Source organism: Coffea arabica, chromosome 5c (assembly GCF_036785885.1).
Source record: "Coffea arabica cultivar ET-39 chromosome 5c, Coffea Arabica ET-39 HiFi, whole genome shotgun sequence".
In the NCBI taxonomy this organism is placed as follows: Eukaryota; Viridiplantae; Streptophyta; class Magnoliopsida; order Gentianales; family Rubiaceae; genus Coffea; species Coffea arabica.
Window position 1 is genome coordinate 34,418,342 of NC_092319.1, and position 13,952 is coordinate 34,432,293.

Here is a 13,952-nt window from a genome sequence, read left to right on the forward strand (position 1 = left end):
TTTTTAGAATGTAGGTCATGATACCTTGGCCTGCACTCAATGAGAATTTTAAAACTCTTTAGTGGCTAACTGCTCTATAAGTAGTTGCTTATTTAATCCTTATACTTGAGAAGAAACTATGCCTCCATCCACAGAAAGAAGCAGACAAAATTCAACTCCTTGTGAAAAGTAAAAAACCAGAAAGTGTAAGTTACATGTGTGTGTGTTTGCTTGTTCTTGTGATACATAAGGTGAGGGATAATAGTGACACGTCTTTCGAGAAAAAGCTTGAAAAAAAAAAGAAAGAAAAAAACAACGGGAAAATTCTTGAACTTACACACAACTTTTTTTATCTCACCAATCAACCTTGATTTTCCTCTAAACTACATCCCAATTATCATTTGGTTCTTAAATGATTCTACAAAATATATTTAACTCTAAAAATGTTTGACATTTAGTAATCAACCATATTTCTGTCAGCTTGAGGATAACTTGGCTTGCTTTTGACTTTTGACCACAAAATCACTAATCAGATTTGCTAGTGGGGCAAACTGCCTGTTTGTTTAGTTGAAGGGGGCAAAGCGTAAATGTGGTGAATGTTGAATGGATTTTTTTGTTTTTTCATTTAAACCTAGTAGTCAACAAATCGTTGGCTTGTCTTGGCTATTGATGACTTGTTTATGTTATTCCTGATTTGGTACCAAAAAGTGGGCTTTTGATGGATATTGCCAATTTTAAGTTCTGGCCATGTTACTAATGCATTACTGTTAAATTCATAGTATGTTAATTATTCTCTTACAACTATTAAATAAGCAGTTATGTGTGACAAACTTAGCTTTTCTTGCATATTGATATCGGCTGCTCCTTGTAAGTTTTCTCTCTTAAGTTTGCTTATTGTAATTCATAGTTCCAAACATAATTGTATTTTTGTTCGAAGTACCCGACACTTGATTTGTCAGATTTGTTAGAAATTTGAGGACTAAATTGATCCGGCATTCATAAATTAAAGTAAAATGTTGAGTGTCTAATAATTGAGAAAATTTTAAGGACTTTTAAAGGCAATTAAACCAAATATTAGGTCAATCAACCATATAGCTTTGCAACAGTAGCCACAAATGATTTTGGAGAAATGTATAGCTTATTTATTTCTTTGTCTTAGAATTCTTACTACATAATAAATTTTGGTCCCCCAGATGCAGAAAGGATCCTCCTGTCTGGAGCAACAAATGACTAGGAATAACCAACAACCCCCACAATAAAAAAATAATAATAATAAGTAGAAAACATAAGAGGGAGAAGAAAACATCCTAGCACTGTTTTATTCCTATGAGTCTAAGCAGTTGCAATTGGACCCATGGTAACATTGGCTTCCACGTTCTTCATGAGTTCAAATCTTGGCTCTTTGGCCTGGAATTTAAGTCCAGCATAGAGTTTCATGTAGTCATCAAAAACAAATTTTGGGTAGACTTCTTTTCTTTCTTCTGCTTCTTTTTCCAGCAGTGCTGGTGCTGGATAAATAACTGCATCATTACCTGGATTGTAGAATGAAGCAAGTGACATCCTATTTCCATCTGTCTGAGCTATGACTCTGTGGAGCACACTTTTGTATTTTCCATTGGTAATCACCTGTGATTAATTTGTAACATAATTAGAACCCTAAATAAAAAGGCATAAATGAATAAACAGTCAATTCGATTTGTTAATTTTTGCATAAATTAATATTGATGTTTATTGTTGCTTACAAATTACAATCATCCCTCTAAATCTAGTATGATATTCCGTAATTATAAGTAATCTTTATGAGAAATAATCTATTCATAAGTAATATTTATTTATGAAGCACAAGTGTAGCTATACGTATTATGTTGGTATGAAAGTAAGAAATCTATTGTTTCTTTATCATATTACTTATAAAAGTATAAAATTTTAATCCCAAGAAATTAAAGTGTACCTCGAGTTGGTCACCAAGGTTGACCACAATAGAGTGCTTCATTGGAGGGACATCAACCCATTGATCACCCTTGAGCAGTTGTAGACCACTTACTTTATCATCTTGGAAAAGCAAGATAACCCCACCAGCATCAGTGTGTGGTCGAAGTCCCTTAATCAATTCTGGCTTGGGACATGGAGGGTAGTTGCTAACCTTGGTACCAAAATTGGGACCTTTTGAACCATAAAAGGCTTTCTTCAAATAGCCCTTCTCAAGACCAAGATTTTCACATAGCAAATCAAGAAGTTCTTCAGCCAGTTTTTCTAATCTTACAGCAAACTCCTTCATGATGGTCCTGCATCACAAGAAAAAAATAATGAGGAAAATTTGATGGGATAGGTGGAAATAATAAAAAGAGAAAAATAGCCTATGACAGAGCTATGGATATATCTTGCTTTTTAGGCATTGACAAGGGAATATTTTAAGATATTTCAAGCCAAGTTGTCAATAATTGTGTCTGATGAAAGGCTATTTTATTGATATACCTGAATGGAAATCCAAATCTATCTGTTTCTTGAGAAGGGACACAGAGGTATGGTTGCATGTGTATTATGTTCGGTCAGCTCAAAACTTCCTATTGTGTTGAGACCTAGGAACTAACTACAGCGCAACAGTATTTATGCTTTTCATGTTCCTGTTAAGATCTTGTCTTGAATAACTATCCACATCTGTAAACAACACTCTAATAGTACAAGGATGACAAGAAAATCTGTGCTAAGAACACAAATAAAACGTTAACAAAGACTCAAATTTACAACCTTTAACAACCAAGCTGTGAATTATTCCACGTAACATAAAGACAAATTCATACTGATGATTTCTTCAAATTTTTTTTAGTTTTCTTTCTGTCAGAAAAATGATTACTTATCCACATAAAGACTTGCTTCAAAATGTTTCTTGAAGTGGGAAATGTGCTATAATTATTACCTGTATTCATCATCTAGATCAGGGACTTGTGAAATGTTTGAGACAGGAAGGTGGCGCAAGAAAAATGTGCTCTCCCAATCCATATCAGTAATCTCAGCTTGTACACCCTCTAAAGCCTTGCTTGCCACCAACTCCTTGAACCTTTGCTCCATGCATTTCTTGTAATGACCTTTTGTCAATCTTTCAACTGTGTCCATCATCTCATGTGGGATTCCATGGTTCACCAACTACATCAAAGTTTCAAAAGAAAAGAAACAAAAGTTAATAATGTAAACTTCTTAGAACCATTAAAATTAAAACTAACTCATGAAAATCCTAGGTACAGCAGTTTGTTACATCAAAAAAACAAAATGAGTTACACTAGTTTACCTTATATCAGAAAGAAAATTAAAAAAAAAAAAAGGAATGTGTAGTACCTCAAAGAAACCCCAGTTTTCACAAGCATCCTTTATAATATCCATGGTGGAAGCTCTCTTGTCACCATTGAGGTTTTTCATGTTGATTACTGGGAAGTTCTCCATCTTACTAGCCTTTGTGGTGGCTATTTTTCTTGCCTAAATGTGCGTTTTGTGCGTGGGAGTTGGATTTTGTTGTGTATTTTGTGTGTTTGTGTGTTGTGTGTGGGATTTGGATTTTGGGGTGGCAATTTATAGGAGAAAGCTGGCAGGAGTGGAGACCAGAGAACACTTGAAAATCATGTAGTGGTCGAAAGGTTGTAAATGGATGGAAATTTCCATTTGGCCCACCAACAACACGATTTAAATTCCAGTTGCTCTGGTCCTTTTGCCTTGTTAGACCATCTTACCTTAAGTGCAAAGGTCCCACTTCTGATGGCTGGACATTTTCTTTGTATCTTGACCGATAATGTGTGGCTGCCCTATTTTATTATTATTGTTATTATTTTTTTTATCACAATAATAATGAATGTGTTTGGAAAGGAGATTATTTGTCCAAATTTATTTGCTTATATCACAATTATAATTTCTAATACATTTTTTTATTTTTTCAATTATTTTACATATATCATATCATAAAAAGTGCTATATTAATTATTTCAAATAATATTTCAAATAATCTCCTATCCAAACACACTAGTGAGTTTGTTTGGATAGAGAGAATTTGGTTTGCAAAATTTATTCTCACAAATCCCAATCACCTTTTTATCTTCCCAATCACTTTTTTATCTCACATACATCACATCACAAAAAATGCTACAGTAAATATCTCAAATAAATCATCCAAATAAACTCTTATCCAAACAAACTCACTATAATCTAATTTATCTTAATTTAAGAGGAGGGGGAGCGGATGAAAGTTAAATCACCATCGGAGAAAGCCATTCAAGATAATCACATATAATGACAAATTGGTAGGAGGCAAGAATTGACCTCCCACACCACTAAAATTAAATTGCTTGGTGGTGACCACTGGCCCTTTGGGCGGGTGGCTATTATTATTATTATTATTATTGTTTTGTTGAAATGTGATCTAAGTTGTTATCATACAAAATTGCTTGAATAGTTGGATGAGTTTGTATAATAAGATTTTTTACTCTAGTAATTATCTATATATAATACTTAAATTTAAATAAAAATTATATGTCATGCACTTAAAATTGTTCAGAAACATAATAAATTTATACGTTGATAATGTAGAATAAATTAATTCATACTTAAATAGATATACCATTTAAGTAATAATTCATGCAAAAGAATTTATATGACCTATACCAAAATTTACAATTTTGCGTTTAAAATATGTTAACATTTATCTCATGCAACCTATACAAAAACTGATCTCAACCGTTTAAAATCAATTTTGCCTCCAACCGTTCCTTATCCATCATTCAACAATTATTGAGGCGCACAAATCCCTTTTTTTTTTTATCCATAAGCCTGTGGCTGCCGGATGGAATAAGGTTTTCAAGCTTGGCAAAGTCCTTGGTCTGACCCATAGATGTTTTCACTTTCCTAACTGGTTCTAAAAGGAAACAGACAGTTTTATTGGCTAATTGAATGAATCCAACTTGGGTTCTCTTTATCGTCTTGTTTGTCCTCTTTAAGATAACTTCTTGCATTACCGACTTTCTTTCATATATCGTCTTGTTTGTCAATCTTTTTTGTTTTTTTATGGTAGTCGCAGTGGCAGAGTCACAAGGGGGACAGGGCAGCTGCTTCCAAGTTCTGAAAAATTCCTTTTGATTCCTGAATACTTTGGATTTTCCATTTAAAATCATATTTTTGCCCCCCTCCCAATCTAATTTTTTGCCTCATGAAAACTATTATCTTTTAGACTTTAAATACTTTAGACTTCTATTTAGTTACTTCATATACATAATTTAACTTCATAATACATGTTTTTTTTTAGAACTTTATGTATTACCTCCCTGAAATTTGGTATTGAAGCAAAGAGAAGTTTGTTTTTCTGGTACATAAGAAATGAGAAGGTAGAGACATGAATAGTTATACGAATTTGATACATTATCATGTATCTTGATCCAACAATGGGGAAATAGCTTCCTTCTTGGGGTTTGCAGACTTGCTTTTTATTATTACTCTATTAAAAATCATCTTCAGATCATAAAAAACTTCTTCATATAGAAATTTGGTTTTAAATAATTTACATTGATTTCGGATTAAATATATAGACCAAATTATTAAGCGATATAGTCACAAAAAATTAACATGCATTTTATAATTTTCACATTTACACTCGTAAAGTAAAATTTGCCATATTTTTAAGTTCACCCGCTCTTTTTAAAAATCCTGGCCCCGCCATGCTAAATCTATTAACTATATGACCAACTAATCCGTTCACTTGTTTTGTGGTTTATGTTAAAACCTTTTACAATATTAGTGAACAATTAACCTGAAGTACACTAATGGTGAATTTTAAATTGGTTAATAGGTGGTTCCACTGTTATCTAATCAGCAAAAGTTTATATTGATAGCAATTTATTTGAATAAATTTCATATATACTGTCATGTATATACTATTACGGTTAGATAGATGATACATGAGCAACTTTTGAATTTTAAATGATGATAGTGTATACACTGATAATATATATAAGATTAATCCATGTATTATACGCAGTTTGCTGGGTGCATGATAATGTTAGAATTTCATAATGAGTACGATATTTTATTTGGTATGTGTATCCTGCTGTCAGACCACAAATAGAAAAAGCTCATGTAGAAATCAAGTGCATATGCATTTGGATGCTTCCTCGTATTTATCTCTTCATTTGCTCACCCTCTTTCCCTCTTCTTTCAAAAATTTCTTCAGCTAACGAACTCCACCTCTCATTCTCCAGTTCCCCTGGTCTCTGTCCCAATTGTTTTTGTCTTTGCTTTTGAAATAAATATTTCTCTTCTGGAATTTTCCTAATAAGAGTTTATTCTCGTCTAGCATTTTCCTAGTAAAAATTTCTTTGTTTCTTAATGAGAGTTTTTTATGGTTATTATTTTCTTTATTTTCTATGTTCTTGTTAGATGTGGGGTCTTTTAAATCAATTTGGTTCAATCTGTTTGGAAGCAGAGTTTGAAAGTAAAACTGATCTAAACTTTACTGTAATTTACCGTCGAAATTGTAGAAAAAGATTTTAAGATGTAAATTTTTTTTTTCTTTTCCTTTTCTTTTTCTTTTTTCGGAAGAGGTGTCCGGCGCCGGAGGTGGTGGTGGGTTGATGTGGGGGAGGAAGAAGAGGAAAGGAAAGAAGTGAAGTTTATTTGTATTTTTTGGTATTTTTGAAGTGTGTATATTAAAAATTTTGAGGAGTTTTTTGAGTTAATATATATAACGTTGTTAAAAAAACTTATAGGAGAAAAACTTGGCCTTTAAACTAAAACTTGTTAAATCAATTGTTTCAGAGTTCGAAACTAAAATTTATATAATCTGTCCGTGGAAAACATGCACGAATCATGCATTGGAGCTACAGAGAATCTGTGTTTGTAAGAAAATTTTGGAGCTGTACAGTATTATTTCTTATTGGTTTCTAAGACGTCAAGAAAATCCCTTTCATCTGTTGTTTTTTTTTTTTGTTGCATGTTTTTCACGCATTTGTTACCATTGGTTCGGCTTTCTTTAATTGATTGAAATTCTCTTCTTTTTTATATACATACAAAAAATCTTTTCACTTGATTGTGTGTTGATTTTGTGTAAATCGTTTCGTGCATGTGTTTTGTTTCGTACAAGATGGTCCATTTTGTGTTATGGTCGGCTCTAAAGTTTTGTCTTCTTCACATATATTACACCTAGATAAACATCTTTTTGGTTTTTCTTCTTTTGGCTGAATCACCTAAATAATGATCTGATTCTTTACAATTAGAAAGGTAGATTTAGCTTTGGCTTTCGAGTAGGGGAAAAGCTATGTGAAGAAAAGACGGGGACGCCACGAGTAGAGGTGGCGTACTTGGAAATGGGGGAAAAGATATTTCGATTTTCAAGATTTGGTTAAAATTCATTTTCCTCAGTTGAATTTTGTGTCACTTTCAAATTAATCCTTTAATCTTTTAGAAGCATCAACTTGGACCCTTAAAACTTTTTTTTTCCCAAATTATATAGGAACCTTTTTTATTCTTGTGTTTTAAGCCATTCCAATGCAAATTTAAATTCCTAATCTTCTCTCAAAACATATTACGTTCAACAGTGTCCAATTCTTTGACTCCAATTTTAATAATGGTCGGATTATAATCACCTTCCATGTTGCATATATGAACTTTATATAAATTTCTAGATTGAGTCCTAAATTTAAAATTGGGCACTTTTGCAAAAAAAAAAGGGGAAAAAAAAGTTGGTTAGAAATAATATATGGGAATTAATATAAAGTTTTAGGGTACAAAATATAATTTGTCCATAGTGTATCCTTGCAAGTCTCATAACTTAATTTTCTTTTCCTTTTTTTTTTTTTTTTGCAGAATTAGGTATCAGAAAACAAATTTTGAGGTACACATTTCACAGGCTATAAACCACGTGAAGCTTCTGTCTATCTAGTCACTTCTAAATTCCGAAAATAACACTAATTAGTAAGACTAGAAAATCTTCAAATCTGACGAAATATTTGAAAAGTAAAAGTGGGTAGAGACGAGGAAATAGAAAATGGTAGAGCAATTCCCTCGTGCCAAAGGATGGGTACAAGTTTAAATAACAGATGATGACAATGACAATTAAATTCCATTATGTTGTGCTTATCAATGAGTCATTGACACATCTTGAATTCAAATTTTGTGATTTACAAAAATTTTTACTCTTTTTTTTAATAAATAAAGAGAAAAATATTATTATTAAACTTGTTGAAAGTCGTCGAGTACTGATTATTTTACAAAATCTATAATAAAAATTTTTATAAGTCAACGATTTGATGCAGATCAAGAAGAAAGGTAATTTAAATATTTGATTCAACAATTTTCTGACTATTTGCTATTAGATCATTAAACATATTAAACTAATAAAATACGTACTATATTAAGGGGAACATTTCATTTTTCTTGTTCCACCTACCACTTAAATTTTACTATTATTTTTTTTTTTTGGATACTTATAGAGAAATTTTAACTGGCAATATGTGTGATATGGACCTCTAAACAACAAATGGTTGGCTGGTTTGCTGAAGAATCTGGATAAGTCATTACAAGAAGGGTCCAGCTTTTTTCCTTTTCGAAGAATGGTCAAGTTGATTTAGACAGGACCTTGGCTACCTCGTAATGGTGAAAAGGAATGTAATTTGAACCTTGACAATTGACTTGGAATACAAATTCTGGATTCCCCCCAACTTCTTGGACATTGAAGCACGGCCATCCAAATGGGTTTAACTTTCTTGCCTTTCATTTTCCCTTTTTTCCTTTTGGGGTCCTATTAGTAAGAACTAATCAAGCGATACAAGTAAGTTAAAGGGTTCTAAGTTGAAAAACATTTTCTAAAGGCAAAGAACAATGCGTGTCATCATTGTTGGAAAGAAATTTTGTAGCAACAAATTTGAAATTCTAGGATGAATATTGATAGGAGGGCCTAAAAATCCTAAATTTGGCATACAAATTTTTGAAAAAACTCTCAGATCTAATAAACAAAAATTAAGGCCTTGCTTGCCAAATTGGCAACCACAATTACAGTAGAACAAATTGATTTGAGTTCCTCCATTGACTCCATGCTTAAGGCTATCTTTTTGTGGAATACGCATCACATCTATATGTCATGGTGATTCTATCCATGAAGCTCATAAAATTTAGGTAAAGTGAGCATCCTGGTCTTTGGACTTTAAACGAAAGTGTATTCCTTGGTTTATCAAAATTTTCAATTTAAGTTTAAATTGGTTTCAAATGAGTCGGCAACCAAAGTCCACTGATTTCTCCGTTGACACCATGACTTGCGGGCGCGTGCAAGGAAATGAGAAAGGTAAAATAGGTTCGTTGAAGGATACCTAGACAAGCGGAAAATTTTCAATTTTCAGATTTGATTAAATTTATTTTGCTCGATCTACTTTCGTGTCATTTTCAAGTTAATCCCATAGTCTTTTAGATGTATCCATTTGGATCCGCAAAACTTTTGTTTTTCCAGTTATCCTGGAGTCCTTTTTGCCCTTAAATTTGAAGCTATTCCAATGTCAATATAAATTCCTAATCTCCTCTCAAATTATACTAGTATTTAGCTCGTGCCTATCATACTTGTTATTTTTTTTTCTAATCGATTAACCTTTCCTACATTAACAGTGTATACATCGTCAGTTTTGGATGAATAAGAATTATGTAATATTTAAATTTAAAATTTAATTTTTACACATGTATCATAGATCCAATGATGATAGTATATATGCTGTTAGTGTGTATAAGATTTTCTCTTTTTCTAATTGGTTGTGAATACAGTATGAATAATTCAAGTCAATGTTCTTACATATTCTTTAAAATTGGTATTAGAAAATAGATACATTCTAAGTGTTTAGTTACCATACCACTTTTTAAAAACTTATATATATGTTTTTACTATGATATAATAATATTGATTAATACTATAATGTATACCCAAAAAATTGATAGATATTTTTTGAGATAATTAAAATTGTATAAAATGACCATAAACCTAGAACTATATATTTGTACCAAATTAAATACTAAAGATCCAAACATTATTTTTCATGAAGGAATATTTAATTTCTAGAAACATTAATAACTCTATAGATATAATAATTAAACTAAGTAAATTTAAGCCGTACCGATACAAAGGGTAAACAAATTTATTTAAATATATATATATTGTTAGAAGAGAGAAAAATTATATAACATATTAATTAGAGAAGAGTTAGATACAAATATGGATAAAACCCAAGTATGCAAATGACCTACAAATTTTCTTCAATTAGGCTTGCTATCTAGGAGAGAGAAATGGTTAATTAAATTTTTAATACTTTCACACACATACATGTATATGTGCGTGTATAATTAAATTTTAACAATGGTTGTAAACCTAGAACTAATTTTGTGCTCAATTAAAAACACAAGATGTAGCAATTAATTTATCAATGAATATTCAGTTTTAAGTTTATTTGAAAAGATAAAAATTGTTAGAAGAGATGAAAACTATAAAAAAATTAACTAATTAGAGAGGAGTTGGATACAAATATGGCTAAATTCTAAATATTCAAATGACCCATCAAATAATTATGCATGTCACCTAAGAGAGAGAAAATGGTTAATTAGAGTTAGTACTTCATATATACATGCATACATGTTTGTGTGTGTATATATATATGTATGTATGTGTATGTATATGTATCTGTATGCATGTGTGTGTATTCAAATTTTCCTACTCTAAAGACCATTTTATCGTGGAAATAAGTGCTATTATATGCCATTGGTTGATAGTCTAGTGGTCGATGCTCATTCTATGGAGGTAAAGAATTCAAATGTTGTTATTCACCCTACTCAAAAGGTAAACATGAACAAATAGGCATAAGCATAAAATATGGTAAAAAGAGAAACATGTCTGCTGTGACATGTTAGAACTAATAGCTCAGTAATACACTTAATACTATAGGACATTAGGTTGCGTTTGATAAAACTAAACTTTGAAAATTGAAATCTGAAATCTGAATCCATTAAATTATTAAATTATTAAGTATTAAATTAAATACATTTGAGTGTATATTACATTAAGTGATAAGTAGATACCTTATCACTTATTTTTGAGAGCAAGTTTTGCCTAAAAAATTCAGTGACACTTAATTAATTCAAGTATTTAATTTTTTATTAAACATATCTGCACATATTAAGATCTGAATCCATTAACTTTAAGTGCTGAATTTGGATATCAAATAGTGAGTGGAAAATAAGTGAAGCACACAAACATGGTGTCTCTATGTACTCAAAATAAACTTCCACAAGTTAATTTATTTGAGGTTAAAGCAATCATTTTAATCTAATAGCAATAGCTTCGGTCGTCTTATTTGATGGGTAACTGCACATAATGGAGAATTTCAATAGGTAGAGAAATTGTAAAGTTCACTAGTTCAGAGCATTTAAATATTTAACTATGCATGCATCTTCAGAATACAAAGTCGAAACAGTTCCTAATTTTAATTAATTTATTATTTTTTAACAAAAGAAGAAAAATAAAGGAAGAACATAGGTTAATGCTAAAATTTAGAAATGTTGAAAGAAGTTTAACTTCTCACGGCACTTGACCATCATTTTTTTTTTATCCATCTCTTTCCTTTTCTCTTTCAATTTAATATCAACTCCAACATTTAATCCTAAATTTTAAGTTAAACGCTTTTTACCTTAAACTTTTCTATTTAGAGTCATGTTTGTACTTTACAACAATAAATTGTACGGCCTTCTCATTGAAGTTATGGTGGAAGTTCCGCACGAGGGCTTCTCTATGGGCTAAGTTCTTGCTAGCAAAATATTGTCGACATTCTCACCCTTGTCAGGCGGAACTTAGTGCAGGGGCGTCGGCTACTTGGAAATGGTTGCTTAATGTGAGCCGTCAAGCGGAGTTCTCCATGCGGTGGTTGGTGAATGCGGGAACTTGTGATTTTTGGTATGACAACTGATGGGTAGTGGAGCGCTTTTCCACGGAGTCCCGGTTCATGGAACCCTGACATTCAAGGATTTTATGGTAGATGGACGATGGAATTCAATGCTTCTTGCCCGACATTTCCCTAGGGACATCATGGAGTTGATATTACAACAGCCACCCCTGGATGGCGAGCGGCCGGATGAGTTGATATGGATGCCGTCGGTTTCCGGGCAGTTCTCTTTATCTTCCGCGTTTCAAGAGGTCAGGCAATTGCGAAACGCTTCCGGGATATTCTCCCACATCTGGCATCGCCAGATCCCCTTAAAGGTATCATTTTTTATGCTCCGATTATTGTTGCAGAGACTTCCACTCGATGACATCTTGGGCAAGTTTGGGGTCCACCTACCGTCAAAGTGCTTCTGTTGTCGACCGGCGGCAGGGGAGTCTATTGAGCATATTTTTGCATCGGGCCACCAAGCGAGGGAGGTATGGGGTTTCTTTGGTGCCGTTTGTGGAATAGGTTTGCCTCGGAGTCAGGTGCGCGACAGAGTGGTGATGTGGTGGTTGGCCAGGCAGCCGGAGGGTCAAAGATGGGTGGTGGTCTCGATTCTCCCATGTTTCATCTGTTGGCATATTTGGAAGGCAAGAAATAAAGCGGTCTGGGAGGGGATTAGATTGTCATCGGGAGATATTTGTCAGGGCATTATCCATGATGTTGTTTTGGCGGTCACCAGCAAGGTTCACAGGGGGAATCTCCTCCCAATTTTTGGTCAGTTTTTTGATAGGCTCTCCAAACCCCCAGTTTTACGTCAGTGCAAGATTGTTCAGTGGCGGGCAGCAGGTACGGGGCTAGTGACACTTAATACAAACGGGTGCTCTAAGGGCAACCCAGGAGTAAGTGGCGGGGGTGGTGTTCTCCGGGATTCAAAGGGTCGATTTTTGATAGGATATTTAGTTTGCCTGGGGGTTGGTACGAGTTTACGCGCGGAGGTATTGGCTCTGCTTGTGGGTCTCCGTCTTTGCGATCAGAAAGGTTTCACACGGGTTCGAGTACAATCCAACTCATGGGTGTTGGTAGGTATATTGCAACATCGTTTTCAGTGTCCGTGGCAAGTTCGGAGAGAGGTATTCCACATATGGCAGCTTGCGGAGGATCCAGGGCATTTCTCTCATTGTTTTCGTGAAGCAAACACGGTGGCAGACATCCTCGCCAATGAGGGAGTCTTGCACCCTCTTGTCCAGATGAAGGTTTATGACCATATGCTCCCTCAGCTCGCGAGAGGGGCACTCAGGTTGGATAGATTAGGTCTTCCTTCTCTCTGGTTATTTAATAGGCCGGCTGCATGACGATTTGTCTGCGTCATGGATTGCCCTAGGAAAATTGTTCGAAATGCTGTACTTTCAACTTATTATTATCAATTGAAATAAAAAAAGAAATACAATAACAAAAAAAAAGTGTTTTTTTTATCCCACTGTTATTTTTTTTTTCATTTTACTCCACCATTAACATGTTTGACGTACCTGTTAAATACTAGTAATCATAGTAGTGTTTTATAACAGCATCTAGTTTTAAGTTCTCATCATATTCTTTGTTGGATCATTGCCACATTTGAAGATATTACTCTAATTTGTGTCTATAATCTTTGTTAGCATTGCTCTTGTTTCCTCACTTCTAGAGGTATTTACCTTGTTGCTCCCTCTATCTGTTTCCTTCTCCCTTTGGCTACATTGGTTGGAAACTAATTCCTCCTTGCTTGACTCTTTTCGAACTACTTCTTCATTTAGCACTCCCCAGTAACTCCTTTTGGAAGGGGATCTGTAGCTATTACTTTCTTTTTGTGGGAATCCTTTCCTAGGGTTTGCTCTCATCCAAGGTCAATGTTGGTTCTGTTGTTGTCCACTCCCCACAGAAACTCTTGTTTTACAACCTTTCTCGCTATGTCCAATAGCTACACTTGTGTAGTAGGAATTTGGGCATCTCTCATATTTAAACTTTATCCATCTCATGGAACCAATCATTTTGACAATAGTGCCCCTCAGTAGT

At 33.5% G+C, this 13,952-nt stretch overlaps 1 protein-coding gene across 1 annotated transcript; it reads right to left on the reverse strand.

The window, feature by feature from the left end:
• Nucleotides 1-1,098: 1,098 nt before the first annotated feature.
• Nucleotides 1,099-3,527, reverse strand: LOC113690378 (1-aminocyclopropane-1-carboxylate oxidase 1). The gene is made up of 4 exons (XM_027208241.2): nt 3,313-3,527; nt 2,897-3,123; nt 1,931-2,264; nt 1,099-1,605 (listed from the first exon to the last, which is right to left on the reverse strand). Exons 1-4 carry the CDS (start codon nt 3,415-3,417, stop codon nt 1,312-1,314), a joined length of 960 nt encoding a protein of 319 aa, XP_027064042.1. The 5' UTR covers nt 3,418-3,527; the 3' UTR covers nt 1,099-1,311.
• Between the last annotated feature and the right edge of the window lie 10,425 nt (nt 3,528-13,952).

Excerpts from the sequence above, each read along its gene's own strand:
- LOC113690378 (XM_027208241.2), bottom strand. The coding sequence starts at position 3,417 with ATGGAGAACTTCCCAGTAATCAACATGAAAAACCTCAATGGTGACAAG. Across the intron at positions 3,124-3,312 it reads AAAACTGGGGTTTCTTTGAG|TTGGTGAACCATGGAATCCC; the intron begins GTACTACACATT and ends ACTTTGATGTAG. Across the intron at positions 2,265-2,896 it reads GATCTAGATGATGAATACAG|GACCATCATGAAGGAGTTTG; the intron begins GTAATAATTATA and ends CTTGTGATGCAG.